The sequence below is a fragment of the Pezoporus flaviventris genome, unplaced genomic scaffold (genome assembly GCF_033815535.1).
Source record: "Pezoporus flaviventris isolate CSIRO_AGI_PZ_B2104156 unplaced genomic scaffold, CSIRO_AGI_Pfla_v1 ptg000001l, whole genome shotgun sequence".
Lineage (NCBI taxonomy): Eukaryota > Metazoa > Chordata > Aves > Psittaciformes > Psittacidae > Pezoporus > Pezoporus flaviventris.
In genome coordinates, this window is record NW_026892549.1 from 39,339,250 (window position 1) to 39,352,972 (window position 13,723).

Here is a 13,723-nt window from a genome sequence, read left to right on the forward strand (position 1 = left end):
TATATATATATATGCTTGCTTTTGTATTGCTTGTATATATACACACACACAAAATCATACATGTGTGTACAACAAAGAGAGTAACACATGATAGAGGCTGAACTAGCAGCAATTTTTAGGCAAATTACAGTACCTATGAGGCTGGAAAGGACTATGATAGCACCGAACTGGTTCAGCTCTACTGTGCCAGTCAGAGGACTGAGGGAACTTACAGGGAGGCCATGAAGTCACAGATACTCACTGTGTCGCAGGGCACAGGGCCGTATGAATTGGTGCCAGGTAGGGATTCCACAAAACAAGCAGGAAGCTCTTGTAGAGGCCAGAGTGAAATCTGCAGAAAAGAGTGCATGTTTGCCCCCAGGCAAGTAACCCAGGTTACCAAGATGCCCACTGAGACCAGAAGTCAGCCTAAATAATTAATTGAACCAAATTTAAAAAGGCAAAGCATTTGTATTGGAAGTGAAAGCAGAGTGTGAGTGTGACCCTCCTCCCTTGCCCCAGGCCTTACAATTCAGGCTTAGAAGTCCCATGTGTAGTCTTTGGCACAGTTGTTCCCATATCCAATGATGACAAGGCTGTAGACTGTAGAAGTGTTTATAACCCCATGGGTGTGTTTCTCTAGATTTCCTCTGAAACCACTCTATCGTAACAGACTGCCTGTCTGAATAACAATCAGACAAGCCATGAAGAACCAGAAGCATAAGATCTTTCCTATCATTGCAGGTGCCAGCTTCCAGGGAAGCAAAAAAAAAAGATTTGAAACAAGCTCTGCTCATGTACTCTCACAGTGACACCAAACTGTTTCCTCAAGTCAACTGTACTGAACGTGGGCATGTGTAAAGGTGTAAAATGAAAACAGTGAGCATTGCTTTTCCTTAGGGAAAACAAACTTTCCTAGTGATGGTCATCTCATGTAGTAAGTGAAAAACAAGCACAAGGTGAACAATAATGTACACAAGGAATGGTAGGAAAACCATGCAGACCCTTCTGTTGCAGGGGCAGCATTGTGGCAGGCGTACTCTGAATCATACAAACCTCTGCCAGTTCAATTTGTTAGTCACTCGTGTTATGGCAACATGTCTAACATGAGGTCAGCATGGCAACTTCCTTAAGGTACACAGCTTTGATGGCAGCAGTTAGGCACACCTCTTTTGACCTGAGGTCAATTCAGGGGTGCTGATTAAGACCATCATCTTAAGCAAATACAAAAAGCAGCAGGCCATGAAGTGTGGTATTATTTCCTTCCTAGGCAGCTGTATAGATCTTCAAACATGGAAAGGGACCCACCGGTACTGCATAATTGCCTGTCACAGGGCTCAGCTGGGTCTACTGCCTACACTCAGGCCAGACTTGGTCTGCCCAGAGACGCGGGTGTCTGTACAAGCAGACTGCCACGGTGCAGAGCGGGGATGGTCTGTGGTAGATAGCCTCTGGCTGGCTGCGCAGAGCAGAGAGTGACCTTTTCGTGTTAAAATAAACCTAATGCTCCTTGCCAAAACTTGAATTGTCTTTGTTTGGAACCCTGAAAGTGAAATAAATGCACGAAACTGAAAACATAGTGCTCTCAAAAGGAAATGAGCTTTTACATAAATTCCTGTTTCTTCACTACTATATTTGACCTATTAGTTAAGTTTCCAAAACGATAATTGCTTCCTAAGTCTGAGCTATGTACTTGCTGCATTGCCCTGCCTAAGCAGGAGATTTTAGAGGGGTGGTGAACTCACCACGTATAGCACACACTGTGCTGTTCTTTTGGCTGAGGGGTGCTGCAGCCTATCCTAGTGCAGATAGAGGTTGGAATCATAGCTGGAATGTATGGAATTAGTGGTCCTTGAACAGGGGTGGAGGAGTCATTGTGTTGCTCAAAAGAGAGAAACTGTCGTTGTGTCTGTGTCTTCTGAGAGCAGGGTGTAGAAGAGGCAGAAGTACCTTTGAATTTTCTTTCAACCACATTGTAAGAACACATGCATAGTCTATGAAATATGATTATACACTTTCCTTTTCTGGAACACACAGTGAATCAAAAGGGCATTTGGTAATTAATTACTTAGGCCGAAGAAGTCAATGAATGTGCAATGTTGGCACATTTATTTTAGCATCATCATTAAACTGTCTAGGACATTATGTTAAAAATACAGAATCTCATCTGGTTGGTTAGTAAATTAAGTGATCTTATGCATCTACTGTGTTTAGAAAGATTTAAGCTTTACATACCGAATGGTAGGATCGTGATGCAAAGTTTTACAGCCTCTTAACAGACCATGGGCTTGACAAGCTAGTACAGAAAAGGCCTCTTGTGGCTTTAACTGGGAAAGTGAATAGGCATGAGAAGTGTCTTTTCCTTTGCTTTCTACTTTTCCAGCAGCTGTTCAGTAAAGAGCTGTGTTCTCCAAAAATTCATATTATTTCCTTAATTTTCTGACACGACCCTCCCCCACTCAGTACCTTAAATTGATACAACCTGTCAAACTGGTTTTGTTAATTTTATTAGTGCTATTTCTAGAAGTGGAGTCTTCAGGGAATGAAGTCTAATCAGTCTGACACTAATTAACTGGTATTAGTAATAATATAAACTAATCAGAAGTCTGACATTTCAGCAGTAATGCATGAAAAGATCCTTTCCTGGACAGTACAGCTGGGAAGTGAGACACCTGAGACAGTAACAATCTCCTTAGTGAAACCATCATGGTCAAAACTCCATATATTTCCAGCTGAAAGCAGAAAGCAAAGATTGCTTCAGGTTCAGTTTCTGTTTTCCAGACCTATCTGAATGTGAAATTTTTTTGCAGAGCCAACTCAGTTACTTGGAATCCACACAAGATGATGGGAGTGTTGTTACAATGTTCTGCCATTCTTGTCCGGGAGAAGGTCTGCCTTATATTTAATAATTAAGCAGTTAAAAATAAAATTAAAAAGTAAATATCAAGCCCTACTTTTTAAGAGGGTTGTGCAAAATCCATTGAATTTCAAAACTTATTTTGGAAGGAGTAATTGTGTGGATTTGCATTGTTTAGGAATTTTTTTTTTCAGTTTTGATTTGGTGGGTGTTTTTTTTTGGGGGGTGTTTTTTTTTTTAAGCTCTATTAGATCTTTAGTTGTTGATTTATTTTGCATATTCTAATAGCAACACTAGAGCGATGCTACTATACTTCATCTGATCATCTGCTCTGTTGTTTCTATGATATACTGAACATAGACCCTTGGTCTTAGTAATTAGTCACAGTCTAAACTGCTTGAATAAAAACCAATTGTTTTTCTCTTAGTTTTTTGAGAGTTTCTCAATTCAAGTCTTAATTCTTTTAAGCAATATGTATTTTCCTTAGATGATAAAAAAAATCATATCATCTGTAGATAAGACTAATTCTAGTGTCTACTAATTTCTGTCGTGTCAATTGCTACTAGAAGAGGCTAGTCAAAGTGGTCCCTGTGCATAGGGATGAAGCAGTTGTGAGTTCCAGCCCTAGGTCTGCCATTGCTCTTCAGGATGACCCATCTCTAAACTGAAGGCATTTATTTCCCTTTATAAAACACTTTGACATTTATTGGAGATAAACACTAGCCGTTATTTAGTGCCATGCATGCTTATTGTGCTCAATGTTGCAGGATTTTGGCAAAATATTTTATTCTCTGTATGAGAACTTTGATAGGTGTTTTTATATTTATTAAATAAACCAGTGTCTTTGAGCTTCCAAGAATGACTAACAGAGTATAGAGGAGATGCAAACCATTTTAGAACTGTCCCATGTTTAAGACTTCTGTGTAACATACAAGAATTTGTTCCTTTGTGTTTGCTTCAGAGATGTTTACCAATAATCCATAGGTTTCTATTGGTCTGTGGACCATGCTTATTTGTAAGCAAAAAATGTCTGGTTTAGGTCATTTGTATTTATATTTATCACAATTTTGAGTGTCGTAAAGCTGGGCAATATATAAAGTTGAAGCCTTCACTTTCTTTCTTTTTAAAAAATAATTTTCTGTACCTGTCAGCTGCACAAGAGACCATAGCTTTATTCCAGTGTGTAATTTAACTCATCAAAAATTGAAGTCTTAAAAACATAGCCTTACAAAGTGAAGTGGGCAAAGTATCAAAAGCTAAGAATCCGTATTAATCTGAGAATGTTTTTCCAGGTGTGGGTGTGTGGGTATGTAAAACCAGATGACTACTCAGGGACAATTCTTCTGTATATATTCAAAATGCAGTTATCATGTATCATTAATGATTACACTTTCTTATGCACATACGCCATTTGTTTTAAGTACATGTTTTTCATTATAGGGTATACTTCAAGGCTGCAATCAAATGTGTGCAGGCTATCTCTTCCAGCCAGACAAACAGTATGATGTATCCTATGACACTGGAGACAAGGCAATACAGTGTGGTCGACATGTGGACATTTTCAAATTTTGGTTGATGTGGAAGGCAAAGGTAAATAATAAAAGTTTGGTTCAAAAATCTGAAAAGTATTTAATTTATAAGTCTCATGTAACTGAACTCTTTTTTTCTAAGATAAATGCCTTTGTAATTACGATCTCTAAATACACATTTATATGACTAGTAAGTCAGAAAAGAGCCATTTAAATTGTGGAACAATGTTAGCCACCGATAAATTCAGCTGGAAATTAGGAGGAAAGTTTAAGACTCTACATGAGTCCTATAGTAAAACCAGTGAACCAAAATGGTCGTTTGTTGTGATTCTGTACACTCTTATCTGAATTTTCTGACAGATCGCTTGTAGTAGCAGCAGAGTAGACTTGATGATTTACAAGGGTCCTTTGAGCGTCACCTTTCAATGCCTAGATTTTATAAGCAACTTTGAAGACAAAGCTTGTTTCTTAAGCAGCTTCGCCCAACTGATGATTTAAGAGTTGATTCCCTGGTACTACTGTGGTGTGGCTGGATGGCTGAATTTAAGCATGGACTTGTATACAGGTTTATGTGTTCACAAGATGAATGTCCAGGTAGTCAAGAAAACACATTTAATATTTATTTCTTTATCTGCAGTCATCTTACTACTATTACTCTTGCTCCTCTGCTGACAAAATGGGAATTCAGTTGGGTAACCTGCCTGCAGATTAATCTTTTTTTATAAAACTGAGATTAAATGTAATGTCAAAACGCACAATCATAAAATAGTTTTCACTTTGGGTGAGATTTAGACAGCAATAGTAAATAACTTGCGATGATAAAAGATATTTTCATGAGGATTAGTTTACTGTTGAAGAAAGTTACAGAATTTTAGTTACTTCTAAGCAGATTGTAGACATGTCATACTTTATTTTAAAAAGTACTTCAGAAAAAGAAACATAACATGTCTGCACAAAACACTTGTAACAATTATTTTAGTTATCAGCATAGGTTTGATTACCAGGCTAAGTACATTTCAGCTCAGGCTCAGTTCTTCCTCCAAAATAAATAATTTTGGTACCGTAATCCAGTAATGTGAAACTGCTTATGACACACTAGAATCAGACTGTGACTAACAGCTTTGAAGTGTGTTGCTTATTTACCAAGTACTGACTACAGACACATTCAAAGCACGGACTGAATGTTTTTCTGATTCCCAGCTGAACACATTTTGTTAAAACTAACATGCAGAGTCTACCTCTGCTGTTACATTCACCTGTTAAACTGACATCACTAAAAAAGTAGAACACTAAAAAAATAGAACACTTCACAATAAATTAAAAAAAATACAGTGGAAACCATAATGGATATGAGTCATATTTAAAATTCAGAAGTAAGATAGTCATGGATGTGATTATATAAAAATAATATATAGTTGATCTGTATATCTGGAATTTAAATTTATCTGGAAATTAGTTACTTTTGATTCCTGTTTGGTCTTGAGACAAATTAAGATTCCTTGGACCTGAGTTCTCTGATGTATTAGATAAAACCTGTTTCTAGCAGATTGCATGATTATATTAAAAGAATGTTAAGAAAATACAATATTAGAAGCTATGGACATTTTTCCTTCAGCATTAGCCATCGTGAGTGATCTTGTCCTCATAGTAGAAATGTACAGCCTAGGTCCAGAGGTATTCTTGTGACTTTACCTTCTGTCATTTTATTCAGTATAAAGAACTTACCCCACATATGCAGTAATTGAGGAGTGTACTTGTCTTTCTTATTTCTTCATTCATGTACAAAAAAAAACCCAAAACAACAAAACCCACAAGTTATTTTTTGTTTTTTTTTTCCTATTTTATTTATTCTCAACATTCATCTACTTTTCCTAAGATCATGATCTTTCAAAACAAAAACCAAATCAGATATGACAAAAGACCAGTGGGTAGGCAAATGACTTTCAGCAAACATATTGCAGGCTTGTGATTGCTGACTGTTTTAAATGCAAATTTCTTACACTGTTCAAAGGAAATAAATGATTTTCCAACTCTTACCCTTTCAACTGTGTTGCCATTCCATGTTCCTAGTCTTCCAGCAAGAGCTGAATAACTTAATATTCATAATATTTTTTGAAACTGGGGAAACCGAGAGCTTGAAATAATCTATCAAGAATATCAAACCCCCTTGTTATTATCATATTAAATCCTCTTAAAACAAGACCAAAACCAAACAGTGATTACAGTTAGGCCCCATTTAGCCACTTTTGTAGTGTTGATTAACTTTATTTTTTAATTACAAGAAACAATACTGCTAAATATTTTTTTGACAGCAAACACTTTAGAGTGAAGCCTATCTGAAAAGGTAAACGCATTGGAGTAGGAAAAATGATCACATAGGTAATACTTTCTTTTTAAACCAGGGTACTGTAGGATTTGAAAATCAGATCAACAAATGCCTGGAGCTGGCAGAATATCTCTACACTAAAATCAAAAACAGAGAAGAATTTGAGATGGTTTTCGAAGGGGAGGTAAGTTTTCTTTAACCTGTGCATAGGAAACAAATCTATATGGAACTTTGAAACCAGCCTTCACACTTTTCACATTTCTTCAAGCCGATTATACAAAACTGCTTTTATTTTCCGAAGAACTACATGACTATTGACACCTGGGCAGTTTTTTTGCTGAATGCATGTGGGTTTGTACTGTAAATGTCAGATTTATCTCATGCTTTTCTGCAGAAAACATCTCAGTTTAGGCCATGAAGACTACCTTAATACAATCTTCTCACGCTGAGATTCCCTATTATAACATACATAACTGTGAATGAGCTATACTGCTGTATGTTCTGTTGGTAGTGCCACAGCACTTGATTGATAGAATAACAAATATACTTTGTCTCCATTTACTAAGGAAAGGAAAATTGTGTTGCCCTTGCTGTGATCCTGGAAGCCAGTTCCTCATAAAACTGCATGAAGGTAGAAAGCATTTGCGCTTCATTAGTACCCTAAAATATTATAAGTGGAACAATGTATAGGGAATCCAAGACAGCAGATGAAACCAGCATCACTATAATCCATTTGGTTTTGTTTTAACATGCAGAACTGGGAAAGATAATGGTATATTTTGTCTTTCACACTGTGCTAAAGTATGCTACTGACTAACCTTTAGCGCGTGATTGAGGTGCATTATTTTGGTTATTGACGTATGTATTCGGTTCTTTTTGCAGCCAGAGCATACAAATGTGTGTTTTTGGTATATTCCACCGAGTCTCAGGGGCATGCCAGACTGTGATGAGAGAAGAGAAAAATTACACAGGGTATGTGGTTTTTGTTAAATGCAAAAATGTAGCCTATTTCAACCCAGAGTATTCTGCTCATTAAAAATAACGTATCTGTGTGTTGACAACTGTTCCAGATTCTGGGACGTCAGTTTCCCAATTGCTAGTCATGACCTTGATATTCATTCACCTTTGTCTCCTATTTATACTGAGCCTGAAGTCATATTTCTTCTATAGAACTTGATACAGAGCATAGCCAGTTATTCTTAGTTTTATTATCACTTCTGTGCTCCCAAGTGTTACAGATCTTTAAAAAGCAGGCAAAAAGGCATCCCAGCCCTGTTTGAATAGGACAGCATATCAGCAAGAGAAAGGGAAGGGTAATTATTTGAAAATGCTGGGACAGGTAAAGGACATGGAAACCAGTCAGTCTTTCTCAGGTCTTTATTTGTATTATAAATGTGCTTGGTTAGTCACGCATTAATGCATTCCAATGAAAATTAATACCCTTTGGAAAATTTGGGGATAAATTTATTTGCAGTAATGATTAGAGGGAAGTGAAGACATCATAGAGGCAGAACCAGGAAAAATACTTAGGTCTAGAGGGAAGTGAAATACATTAATTTTGTAGTGGCATTTTAGACAGACAAAAATGGAATGAAATGCACTCAGGAGGCAAAAGAATTAATTTGGTTGTTAAAGTGAGTTGCAATTTGTTTTATGTTTGGGAAGGGAGAAGAATAGGTAAACTTAGGAGGTGTTGTAGAGGATTTTATGTCTACATCACAGTGGGGAAAGACCACAGAAGAGTATAAAAAATCCTGGGTCAACCCAATGAAGTGTTAAATAAAGAAATTGCCAAAAAAGAGAGAAAAGAGGAAGATAGGTAAGACTGGTAAGAAGGATGAAATGTTTGACATGACCCTATTCAACATTAGAAGACATTATAAAGCATCCTACAAAACGGTAAAAAAGCCAGACATTTGCCCTTGGCTGACAGAGAGCAGGAGAAAGAAGGTCTGGATGGAAAAACTGGGCTCACTCAATACCAAATTTTAAGACTATTATTCCTTGAAAATTAAAGTGAGAAAGTGAGACTGTGGTAAATGCACAGTACTGCAAAACTGCTGGGAGGTTTCCATATCTTATGCTAACAGAAAATATTCTTTATAACTTCAGATCTTACTGAAAAATTTCCATCTTTGTTGTGTCCCCCTCCTCTAAGAAAATAACTTTGATAACATGTAATATTCTCATGGAAAACATCATTACCCTCACAAAGGAGGTCCTGGAGTAGATTTTCATAAAAAGAACACATTTCTTCATGACAAAATCTTCAGTACAAAGAAATGACATGTACATTTAATATATAAAATTATTACATAGTGAATGCTCTAGGATGTTGTTAGTCTATTAATCAAAAAGATGGATGTTTTCATTGTCAATTTTGCTTTAAATATCCAATCCTACATATTTAGGTTTTCAAGTTTTTTTCTGTTACATATCTTTCTATGGGAACTAGTGTCTTTATGATCGGTCCATGTATTTTTTCCAAACTAAGCAATGATGTGATATAAAAAGAAAGAATATTTTTTTAAAAATTACTCTTCTCTCTCTCTCTTAAATCATAAAGGTGGCACCAAAAATCAAAGCACTGATGATGGAGTCAGGTACTACGATGGTTGGATATCAGCCTCAGGGTGATAAAGTCAACTTCTTCCGAATGGTCATCTCAAACCCAGCAGCAACTAAGTCTGACATTGACTTCCTCATTGAGGAAATAGAGAGATTGGGGCAGGAGCTGTAGTACATTGATTGAATTGTTTATTTCTCTAATTCACTGTTTTCCAGTGCTGGATAATTTTTAAACCCAGTTCTGCAGAACATGTTTTAAGGAAATTCTCTTTCTGTGAGTTCCAATCTCCTAAGGCATCCTTAAATAAAACAACTGTAGGATACTGAAACATATATGTATTGGTAGATCATATTACTGAGGGAAAATGTATTATCTTGAAGTTGAAGTACAATTGACTCTTATGTTGGTCTTGTTTATTGTAGCCAGCAGGAAACTAATGAGTCCTAAAATAGCAAATTAAGAGCTCTGCACAGTATATATGTACAGTATAAATAAATATATATATAATTATATATATATACATACATATATATAAAGTGGGTATAAACTTAGATCTAAGCCACAGCATGTTTTCCACTTTAAGAGAATTAACTTTTCCTTCAACAATTAATGATGTGGATAATGTGCTACAGACTTTTCTGCCGGCTAAAATTAGACATATAGAAATGTTTCAAAAATGTAGATTCTTAGGAGCTAACGAAAATGTATAACAGTATTAAATCTTGTTGTTGGTGCTTCTCTTAAATACGAAACAGCAATCTCTAACAGCACCTTTGAGTATAATAGTTGTATTTCCCCTTTAGTGTCACATCAGGGGATAATAGTAGCAGAGTCATTGTAACAGTTATATTATTGCTGTATTTTTAGAGGTTAATTTGTGTAGATTGTGTATATTATTGTTAAATGACTTTGTGTAAAAGGATTTAAATGTAATAGTTTTGCAACAAGATAACTGTTGAATTGTAGGTATATGAAATATTTGCTTATTTATATGCAGAGATTTACCATGCTGAAGAGTTGTCTTGTATTTTCTTCCATTTGTAATGTATCCTATTTATATATTATTGAAGTTCTAAATAATGTTTATGGTATTTTAGTGTCTTTGTGAGCCAAAGAAAAAAAGACAAAAAATTAGTTGATACTTTAATTTAAATCCTAGTGCCCTTAAAGTAATAACTTATGGATAATTTTTCTGAATATAAGGAATTCTAACACTGTGTATAGACTGTCAAATGATGAAATCCTTTTAATCTATTAGAATTTTCAGTTTTATTTATTGTGATGTCGGACTGTTTGTTCAGTGTTCTGAATGCTTTTCTAGTGAATAATTGTTACTAACCAAGGCCCCTGTTTTTTATTTGAATTTCAGGACTAATCTCTAAAGGCCATTTTAACTAAATTCTGTGGGAGTTTTAAGCAGCGTCATTCTTTTAGTGAAATGGAATTCACTATGTGTTTGGAGCTTATAAAATAAATAAACCCAAAAGTAATCTCGGAATCTTTAAATATAGCTGGCTTGTCACAACAATTTCAACTGGCTAGACTTTTCAAAGTATAGGAACCAGATTCATCTTGCAGCTTATTCAGTTTTAATCATTAGATAATCAATACTACCAAATGGAAAACTCTATACTGGAAACAGAGTAGTGGAACAAAACGAAGATTCAATAATCCGCTGTCTACTGAGTTACTGTCATGGTGATTAATGGAATATGCTAATTTCAGATCTTTTCATACAGGATTCTATGGCTACCTCCTATATAAATCAGTAATAATTTGCTCCCCCTCCACCAAATCAGTAATAACGTTAAATTATTTTTGAAAGAGCCAATGAAATGCAGTAATGCTATGCGGTTTCTACAGCCTCTCTCGCCCCCTTCAGTCCTGTTGAATGGCAGCTAGAGTGAGGAGAGTTTTCCATTCTGCAGGTCCCACTGGTTGTCTTCTGAGGATGCTGTCTCACTTCTTTGGCTGCTTCAGAGCAGGGAGAAGGAAGAAGCTGTCATGGTGACTACCATACCATACAGAACAGCCTTCCCAGTTTTTCACAGGGCGTATTGCTTATCCCTCTTCCATAACTTTCTACTTTTTGAGTACAGAGAGAAGTTTGTGTTAAAGAGGAAGTATGTTACATTCTGATTTACAGGCTTCTGCCTGATTTCTGGTCTCTGTCAGTTTTACTTTACTCAAAGGGCAGCTACAGAAGATTGAAAGATTTCTCTTTCTTCTTTATGAGAAACCATATGAAATAGTATAATCAATGCAAAGATACATAACTGCTGACCTAGCTTCACTAGGGGATTTTACATCCGCCACACAAGCAGCATCATGTTCCTTGTGATTTTTGCAACCAGTTCTTAGGTGGGAATTTCTGACTTCCTCCACATCTATAGTCAAGATATTTCAGCAACTGTATTACTAAAGATTCCAACTTACCCTTAGTCCTCTAACCTGAATATTTTAACATCATGGACCTTGTATCCAGCTCATCATTTCAATATTCTAATAGTATTTTATTGTATTTGAAATATTATATCTCCTTAAAGCATGTATCTCCTTATAAACTAAGTGAAGAGAATAATCCTTATGTAACTGATCTGAACTAGGAAATACCATAATATGGCTTATTAGCATTCATACAGCAATCCTTAGACAGTCCTGAGATGTAGTCAGAAATAGATACAGGTCTCTTCAGCACGTATATGATGTTTTGCTTGCTAAAATTTCCACTTCTTCATTTAATAGAGTATCTTGTGTTTTGGGGGTCAAAAGCATCAGAGGTTCTACCTATTTCCATTGTTGGTTTGCAATTAGATGGGAATAATGGAGCTCCTCCTGCCTGTTTCAGAAGTGAGACAGTTAACACAGAGGTGTTTTCTCTGAAGACAGGGGAGTTAGATTTATTTTCCTGCCCTCTGCATTTTATCTTGCCTTTCTGCAGTGTTGTGTCTTGACACAGATGACACACAAAATTAGATTTTTGCAAAGCTTTTCATTCTAATAACAGGCTCTGGAGTGTTTCCCTATTACAGGTACCATGTTCCACAGGCACAGGGCTCCTATTAATTTCTGACTTGGTTAGCTGATTTTAACAGAGCAGTTATGGTCATCATTGATGATAAAACTCATCTGTGTTTTCTTCTCAGTAGGCAATTTTCATCTGGTATGTAACATCTCACATGTTACAGCTTCTCAGACAAAGCTTACCTGGAATTTGCCTGCTTTCTATTCCATACACTGTGAGAGATCAGTAAGTATGCATGCACAGTGGTGTTGACTAATTCAAAGCATTGTAATTCCAGGTGAGTAACTTTATTTCTGAGGTTTAAAATATACTCTAAGGTAGCAATTTTGCTTTTAAAGTCACATGAACAATCACTGTAATTTTGTGGGGGTGAATTCACATCAAACAAACAGTAGGCAAGATCTTAGGTGAACATGTAGCTGCAGTGCTCAACTGATGTAATTTATTTGGAAAAGACTGACCACTGGACAAAAATCAACAGCAGCTGTTGGTGTTGAATGAGAAAAATTCTGATTGTATAATTAAAAGTACATTTTAGAGAAGAGAGATGATACCATTCACGGCAGATAGACGGAACCAGAGGCCTTGGGAATAACGCAGGATTTTAAATTCATCTTGACTTAGTTCATAAACTGTTTTTTGAATGGTGAAAAATATGAAGAGATTTTTTAAATGGAATCTCTGTTTTGTGGTTTAAGAAATGTTGAAGTTATAAAGATATGCAATGCAGTTTTAATTTTTCAATAAAAGTTGATCTTAAAACTGTCTAATTTGTCTCATATAATTTTTGCTAGCTCTTTTGTTTCCCTAAGAATATGAGACAAAAGCCATACAATGTTATCACTCACATTAAAAACAGTAAGGTGAATACTAAGGCTGTTGGTTAGTTTTAATTGTGAATTGAATGTAAGCTTGTACCAACACAGGCTGAGGAAGAATGACATGCTCTGAACCTTGATTGGTTTGAATAGGGCTGTCCAGACATTAGTACTGTCTAGAAATACTAAAAAATAGAGAATCTAAACATCTTTCTGTGTGGTGTTTTGTGTGGTTTCTGAAATCATCATCGAGTTTTTACAGAGGACCAGAGAAAGTAAACAGGAACTTTGGAGTGGGTAAAAAGTATAAGATCAAGCCCTTGTGGTAAAAGCTCTGCTATCAATTCTCTGGATATATTTATAAAACTTATTTCTTGTAATGCAGGTCTTACTCCCCGGAAGACTTGAATATATGCTCACTTTGCATACTTTTGATCTCAGTGTTTGTTTATTAAGCACATTTAAACCTGCACACAATTAGAACTAGGATATTTTTATGCAAAGAATCTACTTTACTGAAAACCATCTTTTCTGTATGTAAAAAGCTGCTGGACAGAAACAGGCATAAAGGTATATTGAACAGAGTTGTTTCAGCACTTCTGTGACATAGAACTGTCATT

The 13,723-nt window shown here is 35.9% G+C and overlaps 1 protein-coding gene across 2 annotated transcripts in view; it reads left to right on the forward strand.

The window, feature by feature from the left end:
* The window catches only part of GAD1 (glutamate decarboxylase 1), a 33,764-nt gene extending 20,709 nt beyond the window's left edge, over positions 1-13,055 (forward strand). For both annotated transcript variants that reach the window (XM_061453244.1, XM_061453253.1), the window contains exons 13-17: positions 2,790-2,868; positions 4,277-4,426; positions 6,768-6,875; positions 7,574-7,663; positions 9,258-13,055. In XM_061453244.1, coding sequence (XP_061309228.1) covers positions 2,790-2,868; positions 4,277-4,426; positions 6,768-6,875; positions 7,574-7,663; positions 9,258-9,431 — 601 coding nt within the window. In that variant the 3' untranslated portion in view covers positions 9,432-13,055. The remainder of the gene's footprint in view (positions 1-2,789; positions 2,869-4,276; positions 4,427-6,767; positions 6,876-7,573; positions 7,664-9,257) is intronic.
* Positions 13,056-13,723: the final 668 nt, after the last annotated feature.